Source organism: Petromyzon marinus, chromosome 71 (genome assembly GCF_048934315.1).
Source record: "Petromyzon marinus isolate PM22_M1 ecotype Great Lakes invasive population chromosome 71, UKy_Petmar_22M1.pri1.0, whole genome shotgun sequence".
Taxonomy (NCBI): Eukaryota; Metazoa; Chordata; class Hyperoartia; order Petromyzontiformes; family Petromyzontidae; genus Petromyzon; species Petromyzon marinus.
In genome coordinates, this window is record NC_133737.1 from 2,581,518 (window position 1) to 2,606,251 (window position 24,734).

Genomic DNA, 24,734 nt, shown 5'->3' on the forward strand with positions numbered 1-24,734 from the left:
CGAACGGTATGGTGGAGCGTATGAACCAGACCTTCTCAAACGTATGACAACCGCCAATCAACAGGACTGGGATGAACACCTCCCCTATGCCCTGTTCGCCTACACCACCATGGTGCACACTTCTACGGGACAGACCCCGTTCCTAATGATGTTTGGTCGTGAGTCTCGTCTACCCGCAGATCTGCTGTTCAGCGTTTCCCCACCGCAACCGGAGGGAGCCGGCCCATGGAGCACCTGATGGGGACTCTTCAAGGAGCCCGCGGCCGGGCCTACCAACAAGGGGAGGCCACGCACCAGCGACAGGAGCGGGGCGCCCGGCCCCGTATGGAGCCCCCCTTCTACTCGGCGGGTTCTAAGGTGTGGCTGCACACCCCGCGCGTCGGGGCTGGGCAAGTGGCGAAACTGACCACTTACTGGCGCGGACCCTGGACCGTGGTACGACAGATCTCCCCCTGGATGGTATTGAATCAGGGCGAGGAGAGGAGAGACGGTGGTCAACGTCCACCGATTGAAACCATGGAGGGCAGCCCCAGCGAAGAACCCCACCGGTTGAGTATCCCGAAATCCCGGGGTCCCCGCGCCCCCCATGCTCGGGAGCTTCACACGCTATATGGGCCCCGCAGGGCCCCGAGCCCCGAGAGGTCCCGGCCCGGCCATGGGACGGCGGAGGCGACGGCCCCTAAACCCTTCAGCCTCTGAGTTTGTTCCCCAGCCCGTAGGTGCCGAGGGACAAAAGGAGCCACTGGAGTGGAAAAGGAGACCACCGCAGGAACCCCCGAAGATGAAACCACCACCACCCCCGAGGCCGGCCACGAGGGCCGGGCGAGTCCCGCGGACCCCGCGGCGCTACCTCGTGGGGGCAGCCCAGGTGAGGTGCTCCAGTCAACCCGGGACAGGCACCTCGGGGGGCTATGTGATGCCACAGCAGCAGAGCCGCTCTGTCGGCGCCACTCCTGAGATGCCCCCACAACAATGCAGCCTGGCCGACGCTGTTTCCCCCTCGCCACCCCCCACATGGACACACACACCCCCACGTAGGACCTCGTGGGGAAGTCACCTGGCCTCCAGATTTTCACCCTGGAGCCCTCCTCATGGGAACATCCTCCACGGTTTCCTGGGGCCAGGGAATTGGCCGACTTCCCCCAGGTTAAATTGCACTGCGGCACCGTGAATCAATGTGAAATTACATGGTCACGACGAGTCTACTCAGCCACCACAGTTAAGACACACACAGCACGGCAGGAAGAGGGGGGACGGGGCCACGAACGATGGATTAGAGCACACAGGAGGCAGATTCAGCCGGGTAGGCGCCTGATTGGCTAAAGATCTGCGTGAGCACCAGGGTAAGCGTCTGATGGCAGGACAAGTGTGCTCATACGCTCCTGCCAATTTAGCAGCCCAGCGGCGGCCCCTTTGATGGGTAAAGAGGGATGCGGACGGGGCATCGATCCGATTGGCCGCGAAGGCCGTCGGATCAGCCGAGGGGTTCCTTTGATGTAGAGGAGAATTAAATGGGAGAGGAAAGCGCGATGATCAGTTCGTGTGTTCTTCTCAAGCCAGCGATCGGGGCCGTCGACTTTCCAGCCACTCGAACGTCCGTGTGACGAGTCGCAGTGGCAGCGAGGACTGGACCGCAGGAGCTCCGTGCGGGTCAAATCGTGAGTACGAGAGAGCAATTCGAAAGAGGTGGGGTGGATTGGGTTTAGACTGGCGAGTGACAGTGTAGTTCCCTCACCAATTTTAGCTCTGGGTCACCTCGTGGTTAATCCAAGTCACACCCAGAATAAATCGTTAGCGAGCAATAACCGTCTCGTGTGGTTTCTGCGAGTGTGGGGAGCGCATGGTGGCATGAGTCCGCTCGTCGTAACACGGAAATTTGCGCGCGAATAACTATATCTAGGGGGTCTTGCAGCGGAAGGTTTTAGGGAGGGACGTTTAGTTGGGTCGATTAGGGAGGTCGAACTTGTGATGATCTTGTTGGTTTTTATCGCTAGGCTATTAGTAGGGTCATTTTTAATTTTTGAGTAACTTCCATCGTTGAGCAGCTTCTGGATTTTGCTGTTGTATGAATCTTTATCCATAATTACAGTAGCGTTGCCTTTATCGGCTGAGAGGATGACTGTCACTTCTGTTTTTTAAATTCGCGAGTTCAGAGCGTTCGTTTTTGCTGTTGCTAATGGGTTTCTTACCGAATAGAACCAAAGAGCTTGGTACCATACCACTTTCCGCAGTTTTGACTCTGCAAGTGACTCCAACTACATTTTGAGCAGCGTTCACTACACTCACGTCGCGGTTTGGAATTCTTGCGTACATAATTTACTGCTACCATGTGCTGTTAGCTACTGGAAGCCAAAGGCGGTTGGTGAGGCTCTGATCCCGTAGAAAACATATCACATTGGTCGTGTGTGATTGACCCATTTCGCATTGAATCACTTCTGAATGACTCTAGGTCTAATACTTTTGTTGAGAAGTTGCTGGTGACGACTCGGAGACGACGTGAAGGTTAAGGGCTTGCGCCTTTGGTTTATTAAAGATATTCAAATAACACAAGGGTGTAACAACTTCCAGGGGTTAGGGGTCCTACACTGAGTCCTGCCACACGACCCTACTCTGTCTGGTCTTAGCCCGGCTAGCTCCGGTCTCTCTCTAACGTGGCGGATCGGGGACTCTGCCAGCTCCATCGACCGGAGAGAAAAGCACCTCTAACGGCTAACATCGGCTTCTCCTCAGACTCACCACTCGATCCCTCTACCCCTGGTTCCCTCTTCACCCTTCTACCATTACCACAGTGACCCCGCTTACGTCACGGAGTCCTCTCCAAATACTCGAGACGTGACGTCATCGAGCCGCCCAGCGCACATGACGTCAAGTTCCATGACGTCACCGCACTGGACGGCACACGTGACATCACATCCCAATTTTACTCCTCTACACTTTCATAACTACTTGGTTCATGCTTAACCAAGTTTTGTGGTATACCATAGTTGATACCACTGACTGTTGTATTTTAAAAACCCTAGTCAGCTCTCAATTATTAACCCTTGGGTGGATTTTGCTGTCCAAGGGAGGTTTGTGACCCCTGCTGTTTTCATCTTGTTTGTTTTATTGTGGGTTGTTTCCTTTAAGGCGGCCTTCTCTTGAAGTCAACTGGGGATTTCCCCCAGAATCTCATTAGCCCCTCGTTGGGTTTGCCGGTTTTTTTATATTACATTTTATGACTTCCCAAACAGGCTTGTGAGTAATTATCCTCCAGCTGTATTTTGTGTGGCAAGGCAGGAGGCAGTGGGGGGGACTCACCCTTTCCATGCCCCAGCACTACATCCCGATCAAAATTATTACAAAAAATTGGCAGAATCACTCGTAATGTTTTTTGGGAAAAGGCATATAGGCAACAAAAAAGGTGTTGAGATGTTAAAACACCAAACAAATCTTTTACAAGGAATGTCTGCATTAACCACAATACTTGTGGTCAGAATGCAAACAAAAAACACTGATAATATATTCATTGTCTTTGAAACTGATTGGTCCACACCAGAGACAGCTTTCTTTTGAGCCTAGTATCAAACCGTGTTAGACCAGGGGACGCTAAAGGGCGTGCTCTTCGAGTGTTTGTGATGAGATATGAAACAAAATTCCGAGTTGCTGAGGCGTATAAGCAAGCAACATATACATGCTAACATAACAGTGAATGCTTGGGAGCTTATTGGCTCTGGCTCCTAGTTAGAGATCTACCCAACCCACAGGTCTACAAATACTGACCGCTCTTACTCTGCAGGTTGAACCTAGGGAACGGAGTGTTCAACTTCAAGTTATTTTCATTAAAGGCCTGTGACAAAGGTGAATCTATTGGAGCTTCATTGTCTCAAGCTTACACATCTACTGGGTCTCCATTTGACTTTGTATTTTCTAAAAAGTCCACCCACACCTCCACTTCCACAAACTGCTGGGAGTTGCCTCGCTCTGCCTCACAGTCAGAATTCAGCTCCTGCTTCACGTTGCTTCCATCGATGTGAAGGTCCAATTTTGGAGTTGAATCTTCATCTTCACATTTCACTTTCACTTCTTCGCTCTTCACTGTCACCTCTTCAAATTTCACCTTAAGACATTTCATAGTGTCCAAGTTGGAATTCACTTCTGGTTCTTTTTTCAGGAGGGATGGGCTCATAGCAGCACTTTGACTTTCACAAGTCGATTTCAGACTACACTCCTTGAGGATCTTCTGATGCCTGTGTGTTCTCTGGTGTCGATGCAGAACTGATGACTGTGCAAATGCCTTCTCACAGACACTGCACTTGAAGGGTTTCTCTCCTGTGTGTGTTCCCTGGTGTATTTTAAGATTTGATGAATTTGAAAATGCCTTCCCACACACACTGCACTTGCAAGGTTTCACTCCCATGTGTGTTCTCTGGTGCCGTTTAAGAGGAGATGAACCTGAAAATACCTTCCCACACAAACTGCACTTAAAAAGTTTCTCTCCCGTGTGTGTTCTCTGGTGGATCAGAAAACCTGTTGACCATGCAAATACCTTCTCACAGACAGTGCACTTGAAGGGTTTCTCTCCTGTGTGTGTTCTCTGGTGGATCTGAAGACCTGATGACTGTGCAAATGTCTTCTCACAGACAGTGCACTTGAAGGGTTTCTCTCCTGTGTGTTTTCTCTGGTGGATCTGAAGACCTGATGACCATGCAAATGACTTCCCACACACACTGCACTTGAAAGGGTTCTCTCCTGTGTGCGTTCTCTGGTGTTTTTTAAGATCTGATGTTTGTGTAAACGCCTTCTCACACAGAGTGCACCTGAAGGGTTTCTCTCCTGTGTGCCTTCTCTGGTGTTTTTTAAGATCTGATGACCATGTAAACGCCTTCTCACACAGAGTGCACCTGAAGGGTTTCTCTCCTGTGTGCGTTCTATGGTGTTTTTTAAGAAGTGATGACTCTGTAAATGCCTTCTCACACATAGTGCACCTGAAGGGTTTCTCTCCTGTGTGTGATCTCTGGTGTCTCTGAAGAACTGCTGACTTTGCAAATGCCTTCTCACACACAATGCACTTGAAGGGTTTCTCTCCCGTGTGTGTTCTCTGGTGGTCGTGAAGAAACGATGGCCGTGCAAATGCGCTCCCACATACAGTGCACTTGAAAGGTTTAGCTCCTGTGTGTGTTCTCTGGTGGCTCCTAAGATGTGATGACTGTGCAAATGCTTTCTCACACACACTGCACTTGAACGGTTTCTCTCCTGTGTGTGCTCTCTGGTGGCTCTGAAGAACTGATGGCTTGGCAAATGCCTTCTCACAGACAGTGCACTTGAAAAGTTTATTTTCTGTGTGTGTTCTCTGGTGTTTTTTAAGATGTGATGAATCTGCAAAGGGCTTCCCGCACAGAGTGCACCTGAAGGGTTGCTCTCCTGTGTGTGTTCTCTGGTGCATTTTGAAACAAAATTAACTTGAAAATGTCTTCTCACACAAACTGCACTTGAAATGTTTCTCTCCCGTGTGTGTTCTCTGGTGGATCTTAAGATCAGATTAACTTGAAAATGCCTTCCCACACACACTGCACTTGAAGGGGTTCTCTCCTGTGTGTATTCTCTGGTGTTTTTTAAGCGCAGATGAATCTGAAAATCCCTTCTCAGACACAGTGCACTTGAAGGGTTTTTCTCCTGTTTGAGTTTTCTGGTGCCGTGTCACACTTCCAGTACAATCCATGCTGTTTGCATCTTGGTTCCATTGTCTTTTGTACCGGGCTGCGCTGAGTGCCTTTGCTCCATCAGACCAATTTTGCTGATGAAGCGTCAGAAGAAGTGTCAGCTGCAGACAGAAAAAATATTCACACCATCTACGTCAGTATCGAGGCACAGAGGAATAAATATATAGACATAATCACACATGACTTACACGTCTATATTTATTCATATATTCAAGATATTCCCCAATCCATCACACGGGCTGTTAAGGCACACAATGAGAGGGCAAATGGTTATAAATATGCCTGGAGGCCCTAGTATCTTCAAAATAAATATTAATCCAAAACACCAAGCACACAATTTCGGCTGCCTGGCTACAAAAGCAATATTTATAAAAGCAAAATTCAGCTAACATAGCAAAGGCTGTTGTAAATAATACTATTTGTATTATGCAGAAATGCATAAATTAATATTCAATCCCAACTTAGAGGTGTGAAGCCAGGCTCAGATTTGTTTGAATGCTTGGATGAACAGATCTTACTTCAGCATCATATATGCTGTGTTAATTTCCTGTTTACATTCTTACAAAAAGTTCCAGAGGATACTCAAATAAGCTATTGTTTTGATTTAACCTCCATGTTCAATAGCTAATATACTTTACTGCAAATACAAACTTGACACTGTCACACACTGGCATGGTACAAAGGTGGTGGTGTGTCTAGAACCATACCTGGCCACCTTCATCTGCTCAGTATTCATGCTTCCTCACTTCACCATGTAATTAATTTAAAATCAATCAACATAGCAGAGACCCACAATAAGTCCAGCTTTCACTTATCAATCATGTTTGCTGTCGGCGATAATCAAACTAAATGTTGAGTTCATAATGCAGTGAAATAACTGCACCACAGCTCCCTACAAAGATAAACTCTTAAAGATATACATTTCACATGGATCATTGCATCTTACCTATACAAGTCATTTTTGTCTGTTTCTCTGTCCGTCTGTCTGTATACGAAACTTGTGACGGATTTGACTCGTGAACCGTGGAGTTTACGTTTAAAACAATTACCCGGGTACCACGAGATAAGCCCGGTGGTGAGCCAGCGCTGATCGTATTTTGCGTCCGTCAACTTTAAAGTAGTTAAATTAACAATTTAGTATAATAGGTTTTCCCATTTTTTTCTGGCAACAAAACGGGTGTTAAGATGTTAAAACACCAAACTGAAACCTTTTGCAAGGAATTATGTCTGCATTAACCACATATACTTGTGGTCAAAATGCAACAAAAAAAATGCTCTGATAGTACAGTATATGCATTGTCCTTGAAACTGATTGGTCCACACCAGAGACAGCTTTCTTTCGAGCCTCGTCTCAAACAGTGTTAGACCAGCGGACGCCAAAAGGCGAAGGAGGTCCCATGATATAACAATTTAGTACTATTAATTATTAAATTACTATGCTGAGCGCGCGCCAAAGCACACATCTGCGCATGCGCGAGGCCGGGACCCCTGCATGGGACTAGGCCTTACCACGGCACTGATAAGTACTATATTCTTGGTTCTTTTGGCAAAGTCATGTAGAGAGAAAAATATTGATAAAAAAGACTAAGTAAATAAAAATCGAAATAGTCAAAATAATCTTAAAAAACACTAATGTAGATAGGCCTGGTTCTTAGTCGGAGTTAAGTGTACTAGCAGTCTATAATGCAGACTATGTTTAGGGCCAGCCTAGCTCTAATATCAGAGATAATAAGATTGCTCCAATTTTCAACTTGAGAATTTAGACAAGACTCTCTTAAATCACAATTAACATTAACAGATAAAATGTCCACATCTGATTGGGACCATGTAGATAACATGACAGTTTCTTCAGCTACTTCAATGTCAACTAAATGTAAAGTTAACATGATTGCTAAATTCAACCTCTTGTCAAAAAAGAAGCCCAAGCCACACGTTAAAAAGTCAGATGTTAACAATATTTTTTTCAATCAGAGTAACAGCCCAATTTCCAACAGCCTAAAATCAGTACTAGCTGAAGGGTTGAATTTCACAGTCTCCCCTAAACACATCCCAGTGTGTGATATCATTGCCCAGGTCGACATAGCCCTCAAAGGTTTGGGATACATTCGGGAAGATGTTGCAAGATCTGAAATCGCTGCTATCCTCAAAAACGCTAAGAAACCCGTTAGCAACATCAGCAACGACGAGCGTTTTGAACTCACTCAAATAAAAAAAGAGATGACATTGTCATCCTCTCAGCCGACAAAGGCAATGCCACTGTCATCATGGATAACGCCACTTACAACAACAAAATTCAGGACCTTCTTAATGATGGCAGCTATACCAAAATCAAGAGATCCCACCAACCGCCTAACCAAGAAAACCAACAATATCATCACTAATTTGACTTCTCTAATCGAACCGACCAAGCAGCTCTCTCTAAAACCTTCGGCTGCTAGACCACCCAGATTTTATGGCCTTACAAAAATCCACAAAGTAGGTACCCTGCTCCGTCCTATCGTCTTCACCATTAACTCACCCACCTAGAAACTGGCCCAATTTCTGTCTGAGACCCTGCTTCGTTTCATGGGCAAGACCACCTCAGCTGTACTTAACTCAGCTCACTTGGTTTCTCTAATCAAGGACATCTCACTGTCTCCCGATGATGTGCTTGTCAGTTTTGATGTAGACTCCCTGTTCACCAAGGTACCTGTACCTGACATCATTGCAATCATTGAAGACTTGGTCCAACAGTGACTGAATCCAGATGTACCAACTTTGGTAAGGCACTGCCTTACCAACACTTACTTCTATCGATATACAGATAGTATAGTTACTACAACAGCCAGTACACACTGCTATAGAGTTAAATATAGCTAATAATACAGCCAGTACATATTGCTAAAGTTAGTATAGCTACTACCACAGCCAGCACATACTGTAGTGATAGTAGCTACTACAGACAATACATACTACTGTAGTGATAGTAGCGACTACTACAGCCAATACATACTACTGTAGTGATAGTAGCTACTACTGCAGCCAGTACATACCACTGTAGTCATAGTAGCTACTATTATAGCCAGTACATACCACTGTAGTAATAGTAGCTACTACTAAAGCCAGTACATACTACTGTAGTGATAGTAGCTACTACTACAGCCAGTACATACCACTGTAGTGATAGTAGCTACTACTATAGCCAGTACATGCCACTGTAGTGATAGTAGCTACTACTATAGCCAGTACATACTACTGTAGTGATAGTAGCTACTACTATAGCCAGTACATACTACTGTAGTGATAGTAGCTACTACTATAGCCAGTACATACTACTGTAGTGATAGTAGCTACTACTATAGCCAGTACATACTACGTAGTGATAGTAGCTACTACTATAGCCAGTACATACTACTGTAGTGATAGTAGCTACTACTACAGCCAGTACATACTACTGTAGTGATAGTAACTACTACTACAGCCAGTACATACTACCGTAGTGATAGCTACTATAGCCAGTACATACTACTGTAGTGATAGTAACTCCTACTACAACCAGTACATACCACTGTAGTGATAGTAATTACTACTATAGCCAGTACATACTACTGTAGTGATAGTAGCTACTACTATAGCCAGTACATACTGCTGTAGTGACAGTAGCTACTATAGCCAGTACATACTACTGTAGTGACAGCAGCTACTACTATAGCCAGTACATACTATTGTAGTGATAGTAGCTACTACTACAGCCAGTACATACCATTGTAGTGATAGTAGCTACTACGACAGCCAGTACATTCTACTGTAGTGATGGTAGCTACTACTACAGCCAGTACATACTACTGTAGTGATAGTAGCTACTACTACAGCCAATACATACTACTGTAGTGATGGTAGCTACTACTGCAGCCAGTACATACTACTGTAGTGATAGTAACTACTACTATAGCCAGTACATACTACTGCAGTGATAGTAACTACTACTATAGCCAGTACATACTACTGTAGTGATAGTAACTACTACTACAGCCATTACATACTACTGTATTGAAAGTAGCTACTACTACAGCCAGTACATACCACTGTAGTGATAGTAGCTACTACTATATCCAGTACATACTACTGTAGTAATAGTAGCTACTACTACAGCCAATACTTACAACTGTAGTGATAGTAGCTACTACTATAGCCAGTACATACTACTGTAGTGATAGTAGATAGTGCTATCAAGTCGGTATATACTACTATAGAGTTAGTAGATATGACTAAAGTCAGTATTTCCTACTATAGAGTTAATAGCTACTGCTATAGAGTTGATATATACCAAGGCCATAGCCATGGAGTCAACATTGTGGGGGACCAAATCTTCCAGGGGGTCCCAACCCAGAAAAATATCTAAATTTGAAAACTAATTTCCTGCCATATCTTGCCTAAAAATATTAAAAAATCACCAACACATCATGTATCATAGTGTATTGCATTACATTGCTCTGTTTTTACTTTTATACAATTTCTTGTTTCACTGTATGTAATGCATTGCTTTATATGAAGACAAGTCCAGATATTGTGGCCAAGGTTTAGCAAATTGTTCTTTTATTTATATAGCACAGCAATTATTATTACAAATTTTATATTTTTATAGCAATATAAATTATAATTACGGCCTTGATATATACTATTAGAGTCGGTAGATACTACTGCAGTCAATATAAGCTACTTTTAAAGAGTAAGCAGATACTACTTTCGAGTTAATCTTTCCCACTATAGTCGGCAGATACTACTATAGAACCAGTAGATACTAGTCAGTAGATACCACTAGTCAGTAAATACTGCGACAGTCAGTTGATACTACTATACAGTCCATAGATACTACTATGATCAGTAGATACTTTAGAGTAAGTAGATACTACTATAGAGTAAGTAGACACTACTGTCAGTAGATATTACTGTCAGTAGATAGTACTGTCAGTAGATAGTACTGTCAGTAGATAGTACTGTCAGTAGATAGTACTGTCAGTAGATAGTACTGTCAGTAGATAGTACTGTCAGTAGATACTGCAGTCAGTAGATACTGCAGTCAGTAGATACTGCAGTCAGTAGATACTACTATAGAGTCAGTAGATACTACTGTAGAGTCAGTAGATACTCCTTTCAGTAGATACTATAGTCAGTAAATACTACTACAGTCAGTAGATACTCCTGTATAGTAAGTAGATACTACTGTCATTAGATACTATGGTCAGTAAATTCTACTAGTCAGTAGATACTACTATAGTCAGAAGATACTACTGTAGCGTTAGTAGTTACTACTATAGTCAGGGTATACTACTATAGTCGGTAGATAACGTGACAACCCCTACTAGTTGGCTTTGTCGGGTGGTGGTGGGGTTTAACTACACATATTTACGCGATCTAACCTAAACAAACCTGTATTAAGGATGTATATTTGGAGTTTGCGTGTCTGTCTCCTCGTGGTCGCGTGGATTTTCCTCAGGATCCTCAGGGTTTTTTTCCCTGCACATTTAGAGTCAACATCACCACGCGTTTAGAGTATTTGACCGACAGACATTTCCGCACGTTGATAAGCCACTTTGTTGTGGGCAGGTCGCTTCTGAAAACAAGAGCGGTATAGCAGCTCACGTGGGCTTGGCCTTGGTAAGAGAAAAAAAACTAAATATGTAAAAGAAACAAAGTTTCAAAGTAGTGAGCCAGGTGAAGACAAATTAAACTTTAGCAGAGTTAAAGCAAAATGCAATCAGGCGAGGGCAGGAGGCAAGGCCCCGCGTTGTAATGTTCCAACCTGGACATCGATTCCATACTCGCTGCTACTCAATTGATATCCCTACGAGAGAGAGAAGGAGCGAGGCTCTACCTGGGTAAACAACAACAACCACCACAACAACAACCACGATGTGAACTTCTCACCTCGGATCTCAGTGAGCGCAGGCGCGCGGATCGGCAGCTTCCTGGTATCTCGTGACGTCACGCGGCAGCAGGAGGTGACATGACGTCACTAGAGGTGTACAACACACTCCCATACCCAATGTGCGGCGATACAACGTAATAAATTATGTTAATGAACTAGGCCATAAGTGAGTGAACTCGCGGTAGAGGGGGGTTGGGGGGGGTGAATACCTTGGTGACATGACGTCACTATTGGGTTACACCTCCCCCTCGCGTCTCACTGTGTGTACTGTGTGTGTACAAACTGTGTATACACTGTGTGTGTACTGTGTGTGTATGTGTACAAACTGTGTGTACTGTGTGTGTACAAACTGTGTATACACTGTGTGTGAATGTGTACAAACTGTGTTGTGTGTGTGTACAAACTGTGTATACACTGTGTGTGTACTGTGTGTGCATGTGTACAAACTGTATACACTGTGTGTACTGTGTGTGTGTACAAACTGTGTGTACTGTGTGTGTACAAACTGTATACACTGTGTGCACTGTGTGTGCATGTGTACAAACTGTATACACTGTGTGTACTGTGTGTGTGTACAAACTGTATACACTGTGTGCACTGTGTGTGTGTGTACAAACTGTATACACTGTGTGTGTACTGTGTGTGCATGTGTACAAACTGTATACACTGTGTGTACTGTGTGTGTACAAACTGTATACACTGTGTGCACTGTGTGTGTGTGTACAAACTGTATACACTGTGTGCACTGTGTGTGTATGTGTACACACTGTGTATACTGTGTGTGTACAAACTGTGTATACACTGTGTGTACTGTGTGTGTATGTGTACAAACTGTATACACTGTGTGTACTGTGTGTGTGTGTACAAACTGTATACACTGTGTGCACTGTGTGTGTGTACAAACTGTATACACTGTGTGTACTGTGTGTGTGTACAAACTGTGTGTTCTGTGTGTGTACAAACTGTGTATACACTGTGTGTGCACTGTGTGTGTACAAACTGTGTATACACTGTGTGTACTGTGTGTGTATGTGTACAAACTGTGTACTGTGTGTGTGTACAAACTGTGTATACACTGTGTGTGTACTGTGTGTGTATGTGTACAAACTGTGTATACACTGTGTGTACTGTGTGTATGTATGTGTACAAACTGTGTATACTGCGTGTGTGTACAAACTGTGTATACACTGTGTGTGTACTGTGTGTGTATGTGTACAAACTGTATACACTGTGTGTACTGTGTGTGTATGTGTGTACAAACTGTGTATACTGTGTGTGTGCACAAACTGTGTATACACTGTGTGTGTACTGTGTGTGTATGTGTACAAACTGTGTGTACTGTGTGTGTATGTGTACAAACTGTGTATACACTGTGTGCACTGTGTGTGTGTACAAACTGTATACACTGTGTGCACTGTGTGTATGTACAAACTGTATACACTGTGTGTACTGTGTGTGTGTGTGTACAAACTGTATACACTGTGTGTAGTGTGTGTGTGTACAAACTGTATACACTGTGTGCACTGTGTGTGTGTACAAACTGTATACACTGTGTGTACTGTGTGTGTATGTGTGTACAAACTGTATACACTGTGTGTACTGTATGTGTGTACAAACTGTATACACTGTGTGCACTGTGTGTGTGTATGTGTACAAACTGTGTATATGTCGGGGAGGCTGCCCCCCGTCTCCCCGTTCTCCTGCGACCCCCCGCCCTCCGACTCTCCCCCCCTCGCTGCTTCACCTCGTGGCATGATTTAAATGGCTGTACTATCCACCTTGCGAATACGCCGCTGTGCCCCTCCCGTACACGCTAACCACGAGCTGCGCAGTGGCGTGAGCACCCACGCGGGCAAAATACACGCTCGTGCGAAAACGCAAAAAAACACAACGAATAGGCTCACAACACCATGCACCCCCCTCCGTACTCGCAGAGACAACACAATAAGGTTTAATGTCTACTGGCAATTTATTCCTCGATTAATGAAGCCAACCTACCTGGTCAGTGTGGACCAGCAGGGCAGATCTAACTTATCTCTCTACAGCCTAGGACCCAATTTGTCCCGTCTCTCCCTACTCACTCTCCTTAACAGATATTCCCTCTTGGCCTTACCTCTCTACTCCATACTTACGATCCGCTCTCGAGGTGCAGGTAGTCGCGGAGAGGCGAGGCTGCACGTGGCTTTGGCTGGGAACTGGACCTGGCTGCTTTGCGACCCGTCTCACGGACGTTCGAGTAGCAGGGGACGTCAACTCCTTGGTCCCTCACTCCAGCAGACCCCGAACACAAAGAGAGCTTGCGTCTGATTTCCCGCCCTTGGCCAATCAGGTCAGCCCCCCTCTCCGACGCCCGCTACACCGCACGCTGGCACGGCTCCCACGGAGCGGCTTCGCTGTCGTGGCACCACATAGCACCCCGAGGTGCCAGTCCCCGTCCCGGGTTGACTGGGGCACTTCTCCTGGGTTGCCCCCACGAGGTAGCGCTGCGGGGTCCGCGGGACTCGCCCAGTCCTCGTGGCCGGCCTCGGGGGTGGTGGCTCCATCTCCCGGGGTTCCGGCGGCGGTCTCCTCCTCCACTCCAACGGTTCTCCTCGGCCCTCGGCACCTGCGGGCTGGGGGACGAACTCAGAGGCGGCAGGGTTTAAGGGTCGTCGTCCCCGTCCCCCCGGCTCGGGCCGGGACCCCTCGGGGCCGGGGCCCCGTGGGGCCCATATACCGTGCGAGGCCCCCGAGTATGGGGGGTGTGGGGACCCCGGGATTTCGGGGTACTCGAACGGCAGGGTTCCCTCCCACTGGAGCTGCTCACATGGTTTTAGTCGGTGGACGTTGACCACCATCTCCCGGCCCTTCTCTCCTCCCTGAATCAGCACCGTCCGGGGGAGATCTGTCGTCCCACGGTCCAGGGTCCCCGCCAGCAGGTGGTCAGTTTCCCCACCTGTCCGGCCCCGACGCGAGGAGTGTGCAGCCACACTTTAGAGCCCGCCGAGTAGAAGGGGGGCTCCATACGGGGTCGGGCGCTCTGCTCTTGCCGCTGGTGCGCGGCCTCTCCTTGCGAGTAGGCCCAGTCCCGGGCCCCTCGCAGAGTCTCCATCAGGTGCTCCACGGGGCGGCTCCCCTCCTCCCGTTGTGGCAGGGTGACACCGAACAGCAGATCTGCGGGTAGACGAGACTCACGGCCAAACATCATTAGGAACGGGTTCTGTCCCGTAGACGTGTGTACTGTGGTGGTGTAGGCGAACAGGGCGTAGGGGAGGTGTTCATCCCAGTCCTGCTGATTTGCGGCCGCCATGCGTTTGAGCTTCCCGGCTAGAGTATGGTTCATCCGCTCCACCATACCCTTCGCCTGGGGATGGTACTGTGGGGGCTACCGTCCCCCGCCACCACCCAATTGTCGGGGCCGTTGCCCCCCGACTCCTCCGTTCCATTCATACCACTACCCCCCGGCTGTTCTGTGGGGTCCGGGCTACCAACCCCCAATTCTTCGCCCCCTTGCGCCCCCGACTTTGCGGCTGCCCGCGTAAGCATGTTTCAATTGGTGGCTCATACGCTTTGCGCTTGCGGCGCGCTACGTGAGATCGGCGGCATGCTGCGGTGAGCGTGCTCGCGAAGCAAGACTCCGTCCCGCACGGACACAGATGGGTATAGCGCGCCGACGCGTGAATCTGCTCCGGTTTGAAGGGCCGTTTAAACCGCCGCGCATATACGCACACACCCATCGCTTAGCTCGCTACCTCGCTATAGACAACCGCGCAGGTACGCGACCGCAAAACAGTCGCACAGGTACGCGAGCGCTATGCACTACCATAAACAGCTGCGTAGGCATGCGCACGCTAAGCACTCCGCCTCGTTGTAAACAACCACGCAGGTACGCGAACACAAGCACGCTCCACCCTCCTCTTCACACTTACAGAGATCACACGATGCAGTTTATCCCCCCGCTAGCTATTTTATTTACCATGAGTCACCCGTTAAACTACGCGTGATTGTGTGGGTCAGTGGATGCCAGCCTATTCCCCTTGGGATCCTAGACTGAATTTACTCTGCCTATCGCCCCGCTTTCTACCCTCGGTAAAATAGCCCAAGCTTACCTCTCCTCTACTTACGCTTATTCCTACCCTGATGCGCTGGAAGCTGTTGAAGGGCGATGCGGTGGGTCGTCTCCGTAGAGGGTTGAGCCTGGCTGCGCTGAAGCTCGTCACACGGATGACTCGACGGCTGACTCCAATGCTCCGTGGACCACGATGATTTGAAGAACTCCTCTCCACTGCTCCCAGCCTCCGCATTTTATCCACCCTAAAGGCATTCCGTTGCTCTCGCGCTTGCTCACCCGTGCCCCTTTCATTTTCGGGTCTATAATCCCACCTATAACAAACGGCATTCAGATGCTTCCGCACCCGTGCCATCATGTCAATTCAGAGGTCTGGCTATTCCTGTCCCTTTGTTATCTAGATCCCTAATCCTACCTATAACAAAGGCGTCTCGCTGTTCCCACACTCCGTGCCATGTGTGTGATCTCATCCGCGGTGGCTTTACAGCCCCTGCCGTGACTATGTAATTATAATATCAAGCCACGGGGCCGCGGTGCTGGTCAGCCTCAGTGGTAGGTTGCCCAATTCCCTGGCCGCAGGAAACCATGAAGCTCGATCCCATTAGGAGCTTCTGGATGAAAACCTGTTGGCCAGGTGACCCAGCCCGGGCCCTATGTGGGGCATGCGTGTGCGGGGTTGTGCTTGTATTCATGTGGGGGGGGGGGGGGGGGGGGACACGGCGAGAGCGCGCAGCGTCGGCGTCGTCACTCCCCAGTGGCGGCGTTACGGCGGCCCCGATGGAGCGGCTCCGCTGCGTCGGCACTACAGTACGCCGTGGTTCGGTCCTTCTTGATTCCGAACTCGCGGCACAGCGCCTGGAACAGCTCGTGCCTCAAACTCACTACTTTGGTCGGTAATGACCCGTTCGGGGATCCCGTGCTTAAGTATGTAGTGCTCCACGAACGCTCGGGCTACCACGAGGGCCGTCTTATCGGGGATGGCCACCACTACGGGATAGCGTGTGAAGTACTCTACCGCTACGAGAATATATTGGTTGCCCCGCTGGGATCGCGGGAATGGCCTTTGCAGGTCGATCCCAACCAGCTGGTACGTTCGACTGACGCGGAATGGTCTCAGGGGTACCTGATATTGTGCCGGTTTCGGCCCACATTGCTGACACGCGCGGCAGCCCTGTACCCAGGCGGCCACGTCTTGTGCAAATTTGGGCCAGAGATACTGGCGACGCAGGGTCTCCCGAGTGCGCCGTTCCCCGTCATGGCCCCCGAGCGGGTGGTCGTGCACCAGCCTCAGCAGCTGGGGTCGCACCTGGCCGGCTTCGGTTAGCTCTCATACCACCCCGTTCTGCACGCACAACCGGGTATACAAACCACTCCAGGGTCCCGGTAGGGCGCTCTTCTTCTCTCTTAGGGCCACTGCCACCGCTGCCAGGTCCGAGTCGCGCTGCTGGGTCTGTCTCAGCTGCTCGTCATCCAGGCCTGGGAAGGCGCAGCCGATGTCCCTTTGGATCCGCCCGGTCAGGGTGGGGTGGTCCGTCGGGTCCCCTGCTCCTTCTGCAGGGGTCTCTGCGGCACATACCGTACTCTCTCTCGGGGGAGGGGGTTTAGTTTCAGCACGCTCCCGGGGGCCCGCCGCCTGTCGGCAACGTCTCCCCGTGAAGCACGGGCAGGCTTCCTCTGCTCTCATCTCGGCGCACACCGCGGGCCTCCTCGACAAGGCGTCCGTGTTTGCGTGCGTCCGCCCCGCTCGGTACTCGATCTGCAGGTTGTACTCCTGCAACTGCGCCAACCATCAGGCCATCTTCCCCCGCGGTTCCTTGAATGTAAGGAGGAACTGCAGGGCTGCATCTTTTCTCTGGTGCTTGTGCAGAATTGATGACCGTGAAAACGCCTTCCCGCACACAGTGCACTTGAAGGGTTTCTCTCCTGTTTGAGTTTTCTGGTGCCGTGTCACACTTCCAGTACAATCCATGCTGTTTGCATCCTGGTCCCATTGTGTTTTTGTACCGGGCTGCGCTGAGTGCATTTGCTCCATCAGACCAATTCTGCTGATGAAGCGTCAGAAGAAGTGTCAGCTGCAGACAGAAAAAATATCCACACCATCTACGTCAGTATCAAGGCAGAGCAATAAATATATAGCCATAGTCACACATGACTTACACGTCTATATTTATTCATATACTTAAGATATTGCCCAATCCATCACACGGGCTGTGAAGGCACACAATGAGAGGGAAAATGGTTATAAATGTGCCTGGAGGCCCTAGTATCTTCCAAAGAAATATTAACCCAAAACACCAAGCACACAATTTCGGCTGCCTGGCAACAAAAGAAATATTTTTAAAAGCAAAATGCAGCTATCATAGCAAAGGCTGTTGAAAATAATACTATTTATATTATGCAGAAATGCATAAATTATTATTCAATCGCAATTTAGAGGTGTGAAGCCAGGCTCAGATTTGCTTAAATGCTTGGATGAACAGATCTACCTTCAGGAGCATATATGCTGTGTTAATTTCCTGACTGTTTACATTCTTACAAAAAGTTCCAGAGTATACTCAAATACGCTATAGTTTTGATTTAACCTCCATGTTCAATAGTTAATATACTTTACTGCAAATACAAACTTGACACTGTCACACACTGGCATGGTACAAAGGTGGCGGTGTGTCCAGAACCATGCGTGGCCACGTTCATCTGCTCAGTATTCATGCTTCCTCACTTCACCATGTAATTAATTTAAGATAAAAATTTTATTTAAAGCTTTCGTGACTACAGTAATTCATATTCTTAGCTCTTTCGGTAAAGTCACGTTGAAGGGAAACAATAAAATAATAAAATATATAAAACAATAAAAATTCTCACGACGTTTCGACCATAACGCAAACGGTCATCATCAGGTGTGCGTTATGGTCGAAACGTGAGAATTTGTATTTTTTATATATATTTTATTATTTTATTGTTTCCCTTCAACGTGACTTTACCGAAAAAGCTAAGAATATGAATTTAAGATCAATCAACATAGCAGAGGACCACAAAAAGTTCAGCTTTCACTTATCAATCATGTTTGCTGTCGGCGATAATCAAACTAATTGTTGAATTCATAATGCAGTGAAATAACTGTACAACAGCTCCCTATAAAGATACACTCTTAAAGACACATACATTTCACATGGATCATTACATCTTGCCTATACAAGTCATTTCTGTCTGTTTTTCTGTCCGTCTGTCTGTATACGAAACTTGTGACGGATTTGACTCGTGAACCGTGGAGTTTACGTTTAAAACAAGTACCCGGGTACCACGAGATAAGCCCGGTGGTGAGCCAGCGCTAATCGTATTTTGCGTCCGTCAACTTTAAAGTAGTTAAATTCACAATTTAGTATAAGAATAGGTTTTCCCATTTTTTCTGTCAACAAAACTGTTAAAATAAACCTACCATTTTAATTATAGACTGATCATTTCTTTGTCAGTGGGCAAACGTACACAATCAGCAGGGGATCATATACTTTTTTCCCTCACTGTATCTTGGTGGAGCTGTGAAGGATGAAGGCAAAGCAACTAATCTGCCCATATTGTGAGCGTTTGTATCTCCTTTGGCATTGATGGCGTCCCAGAGATGAGCATACAGTTCACACGCAGGCGGTTTTGATTCAGTTGAATGTAAAGAAGGCGCTCACTCTCAATGTTGGGATGCTAATCGACAACATACTCGTGAAAGAGGTTGGCGCACCATCATATGCGGTTTCCTCCTCTGTCCATGATCACGAAGGAATAGAAGTATTTTTAGAGTAGACAGTTTTGAGAGGATGTCTTTGTCCAGCAGCTTTGTAATTGGAGGAATGTTGACGTGGTAGGCATCTTGGCCTTGCGACAGGAAAATGTGTTATTGTAGGGCATCGTATGCTCTGTTATTGTCAGGAAATCATGCGATGGTGTTTTCTTGGTATGGAGGAACAATGTCCCTCTGGCAATGTTCCTCACCCACCGTAAGAAAGCAAGTCAACAATATTTGAGGCATTGAACCTCCCTGCGTGCTCCCCGCTTTGGTGAAAAGTAAAGGTGCGGTACGGCGAAATAGAAATGGGTGATGTTCCCACCAATGTAACAAAACGATAGACGAAATGCAATGGGCTGTAGCTAAGAAAGTCCAACGTATTTTGCAGTATAACATATTAATCAGCATCGCAGTACTACGTATGAGTAAATAGCGTGACGTTAGCAATCGAAACAATAGAAATGCATTGAAGAATGAAGCTGTTGTAATTGGAAATGAAAGAGCAACAGTACACACAGGTAAGTTGAGAAGGAGGATACAGTCTAGATTATAGACTGCCAGTATGCCGACTCAATGGCATAAGCATTGCTACAGTCGACATAAAAAGTTGGCAATACGGGCAGCAGCTGAAAAAGCAGGATACAGTCGACATGAAAGGCTGTCAGTACACTGAGTGAGGTAAAGATGCAGGCAACAGATTATATACTGGCATACACTGGTAATGGGCAAAAGCAAAATTAGCAGTGTAGATAATAGAGTGGCAGTGCACTGACATTCATTAATTAGCAGGCAGCAGGTCACATCACAGACTGGCAGTACAGCATCTGACAACTGATTAGCTTAATCCTAGTAAACAATGAACGCGAGTTATTATCTGCATACAAACATTATGATTGTAATATCTGGTAAATTATTTGTTTCATAATAGTAAACAATGAACCTGAGTTCTTATGTGCATAGAAACATTATTATTGTAATATCTGCCAACTGATTTGTTTCATAATAGTAAGCAATGATCCTGAGTTGTTATCTGCACACAAAATAATTATTGTAATATTTGTAAACTTATTTGTTTAATAATAGTAACCAATGAACCTGAGTTCGTAGCGTAAGAAGCAAGGAAATGTGTACTTACCATAGCCGTGGTGAGGCCTAGTTCCGTGCGGAGCCCCCGTCCTGTCCTACATTGCCGAGGCGACGGAGGTGCAAGAATAATGCTATCTAAGCACTATAATATTATCTACGGACTCTGTAATATTAACTGCACGCATCGTGTTGGGAGGGGGGTGCTAAGAGGACATGACACTGTGAAGAAATAGCCGCAGCGTTATGTGTATATTTATTGAATGTGAAACGCGTAAAAGAAAATGTCTCCCGTGAGGTCGACTGAACGCACATCACTTGGCGTGCCGATGTCGCGCAATAAATAAATAAATTTACCACTAAATCGCTAATAAACTAATTTAAAGGTGACGGACATGAAAAGGGAATAGCCTATTCCCACCGCGGAGCTGAGGGCGTGCTGCCTGTCAAATTATTTTCGACGTAAACCCCACCGTTAGAGAGCCAAATCCCCTGCAAGCGCACACGGAGACTTTTATACATAAAACTAACGGTAAGTACCCGGCGTTGCCCAGGTGAAAAATGCAGGCACACACATGGACTTACACACAGGTATCAACCCACACAAGTAGAAACACTTCGACTTTGACGCACACACACACATATGGTTAAACCCAGGATGGATCGTAGGCAGGCCAGCCTAAATGTTTCTACCAGGAGAAGATGTTCCATTAGGGGGGTCCGCATTTCGCAAGCATAGAGAAGGGAGGGAATGACCGTGGCCGAGACGACCTGAAGCTTCATGCGGAGCGACAGACCAGGTAGCTTCCACACAGTGTTCCGCAACCGATGAAAAGAGAATGCCGCTCGACTGATTCGGAGTGAGACCTCTGCTGTTAAACCGGAACTGGTCATGAGCACACTGCCCAGGTATGGAAAACTATCCACTCTCTCCGCAACTGCCCTATCACCAATTAGGAGTTGTGGGGGTGGAGTGTCCGATGGTACGAAATACCCAGGCAGGAGCTTAGTTTTGGTTGGGCTGATGGTAAGGCCCCTCCTCTGAGTGGCAAGCTCCAGGTTCAGCAGCAGCACCTCCAACGCCTCCTCTGAGTGAGCAATTACCAGATCATCGGCATACTTAACATGGTTGAGCAATAAGGAGCAATCCCTTGACCGCACCCCGGCATTGATCAGCCTCCCATTGTGTCTGTACCAGATGGAAATTTCTCCGGTTCAGCTATTGAAGGCTTCACGAACTACGTGGTCGAAATAGATGTTAAATAATGTGGGAGCCAGAGGACATCCCTGTCGCACCCCAAGGTGTACAAGGAATGGCTCCGACTTCCGGCCATGTAGTTTTACCTGGGCCCGCTCACCATCATGAAGGTCCTTAATGATCGTGAGCAGAGGGTTAGGGACTCCGAAATCACGAAGAACAACCCAGAGTCCAGGCCTACTGATGGTATCATAGGCCTTGACCAGGTCAATAAAGCAGAGATGTAGGTGTTGTTGGAATTTCCTCCACCTCTGCTGTAGCAGACGGACAGAAAATATGGCATCTGTGCAGGACCGCTCTTTCATGAAACCGCATTGGGGCTCTGCAAGCCTCTCCTCGGCGTGCCTAGCAAGGCGGTGTTGAATAATCCTTGCCAGGACCTTTCCTGGCACACTGAGGAGTGAGATGCCACTGTAGTTGTTACAGTCTGTGCGGTCCCCCTTCTTAAAGAGCGGGACCACTAGGGCATCCTTCCAGTCCTGCGGAACCCATTCAGTGGTCCAGACTGTTGTTATGATGTCATGTAGGGCAGTCTGCACAAACGCCACCCTCATCATTTTGCTTGTGAAATCATCTCTGCCCGGTGCCTTTCCTGGTTTCAGACTCTGGATCGCCTTCAGTACTTCCTCAACAGATGGCACCTCTGCCAGCCACTCACAGGGGGTGACTTCTTCCAATTTTTAAGGCACCACAGCCTCGGCAGGGTCATCCCCACTTTCTCCCACGTTATCCAGGCTGAGGGATGTCCCTCCCCCAAGCCCTCACAGAAATGCTCAGCAAGTCTGCAAAGCTGTTCCTGGGGGTCGGAGATTGGATTACCATTCTTTCCCCTAATGATGGTAATAGGTGTGGCGCTGCAGGTTACTTTTTTGATGGAATTAAAGAGTGATTTGTGATAGGGGGCCATTGAGGCAGACTCCATCTCCTCAGCAACCCGCGACCACCACCCATGCTTGCAGTGCCTCACGGCTCTCCAAACCTCTGAGCGAAGGCTGCGGTATGCCTCCTCATTCTCGGACGTGGGATGCTGTAGCCGATATCAGTGGGCCTGTCGCTTTTTCTCAGCCAGCTTGAACACCTCCTCTGTCAGCCAGGATCTCTGGGGAGGTCTATACCGTGTACCCAAAGCAACCATTGCAGCTGCATGAGCCACAGTCCTAAACCTCGCCCATTTCCCCTCGACATCAGGAGGAGTGGGGGACGATGCCAATCCCAGCCGCAAGCGAAGATTAAATTCTCACTTGCAACTTTCATCAGCTAGCTGAGACAATTCCACTAAGGGCTTGAATGGGGTCCTGGGTGTACACCCACAACTGGAGTGGAAGAATGGCAGGCGCATCTTACAGATGACAAGTCAGTTTCAGTTAAATTTATTTGGTATATCCCTGTGAGCCATTTAGCTCTTCAATTGGGTGCAACCGCAACAAACAAAAAACAAAAACATGAACAAGAAAACATCTTCAGGTGACTTTGCGCAAACAGAAACATTCAGAAAAATAGAGCAAAATCTTCCAGAAAAAGCACCGTACACCAACGTTGTGTGCAAAAATCCCAGTGGGATGCAAGTCAAACAAAAACCACAAGACAACTTAGATTAAAGCCATCAGTCTCACTCCGTACTACAACAAACAAACATAGCCAAACTCTTTGGTTCTATTTGGTAAAGTCACGTAGGTAAAAAATAAAGCAACAAAAATCACGACGTTTCGGCCACAACAGAAGCGGCCTTCATCAGGTGAAGGGACCAGACTGTCTCGAAACGTCGTGATTTTTGTTGTTTTATTTTTTACCTACGAGACTTTACCGAATAGAACCAAAGAGTATGAATCCTTGCAGTCACGAAAGCTTCAAATCTAAAACATAGCCAAACCAAAAAACTTTTCGAAATAAAGCAATATAACAGTGATCATAGGAACTGTGACTGAAATTTCACAATAAACGACATAAACAACATGTACCACCAAACCTTGTAGCCATAGCTGGCTACATGAGTCACTCCACAACAGCAGGAGCATCAGTAGGAGTATTAAAAAAAAAATGCAATGCACCTTTAAAGATCAGCCCACTAAATCAAAACACAAGATCATACTTTCCAGCGGTCATCCAGAGTGAAAAGTTTGTTTTTAGGCCACTGCATAGCAGTGACAGCTATGGGTGTACAACTCCTCTAGAGTAGTTTTGATTGAAGATCTCATAGGTAGTGCTTCAAGTTGCAGTTTATTGGCAATAGCATTCCAGACACTGGGGGCATCAATAGCAAAGGCCCTTCCACCAGTTTTTGTACAGCAATAATGAAAGTGAAGCTGGTAAATGAGCGAATACCTTAGCTTATATATTTTTCTTCGAAACAGAGAGGAGATCCAGCAGGTAGTCTGCGGATTTTTTGTAAGTACATCGTCAATAAATAAGATCTGGTGCACAAGCCGTCGAACATTAAGAGATGTTAAGTTTGACCCAATGTAGAGATCACAGTGGTAAGTCCTATATGGGCAGTTCAATGCATATTCTAAGGCCGACTGATCAATTGAGTCAAGAGTCTTCAGTACAGAACTGGGGACTGATATATATATACAATGTCACAGAAATCAAGTAGAGGCAGTATGGTAGCTTTTATCATTTCCAAACGAAACATAGGGGGAAGTAAAGCTTGTGTCGATACAGAAACCCAATTAAAATTTTTGTCTTTTTACCAATATAATCAATGTGATCTTCAAAATTCAGTTCTGAATCAAGGATGACCCAAAGATACTCATAGATCTTGACTTGCTCTATTTTATAATTATTTAAGGAATGTAATTGGTAAAAATAACTTCCTGCTTTAGTCCTGCTGAGAAGCATAGCAGCTTGGTTTTGGAGGTAATCAGGACTAGTTTTAAAGCAACTAGCTGATGTTGTAGTTTGTTGAAATCACCCTGGAGCTTAGCAATCACGTCATCCGGAGAACGGCCAGTAGTAATCAGTAT

The 24,734-nt window shown here is 46.9% G+C and overlaps 1 protein-coding gene across 1 annotated transcript; it reads right to left on the reverse strand.

Annotated features, from left to right (window-relative positions):
- Positions 1-2,497: 2,497 nt before the first annotated feature.
- On the reverse strand, positions 2,498-11,710 carry LOC116957255 (uncharacterized). The gene is made up of 2 exons (XM_076055463.1): positions 11,607-11,710; positions 2,498-5,800 (listed from the first exon to the last, which is right to left on the reverse strand). The coding sequence occupies exon 2, from the start codon at positions 5,420-5,422 to the stop codon at positions 3,869-3,871; it is 1,554 nt and encodes a 517-aa protein (XP_075911578.1). The 5' UTR covers positions 5,423-5,800; positions 11,607-11,710; the 3' UTR covers positions 2,498-3,868.
- Between the last annotated feature and the right edge of the window lie 13,024 nt (positions 11,711-24,734).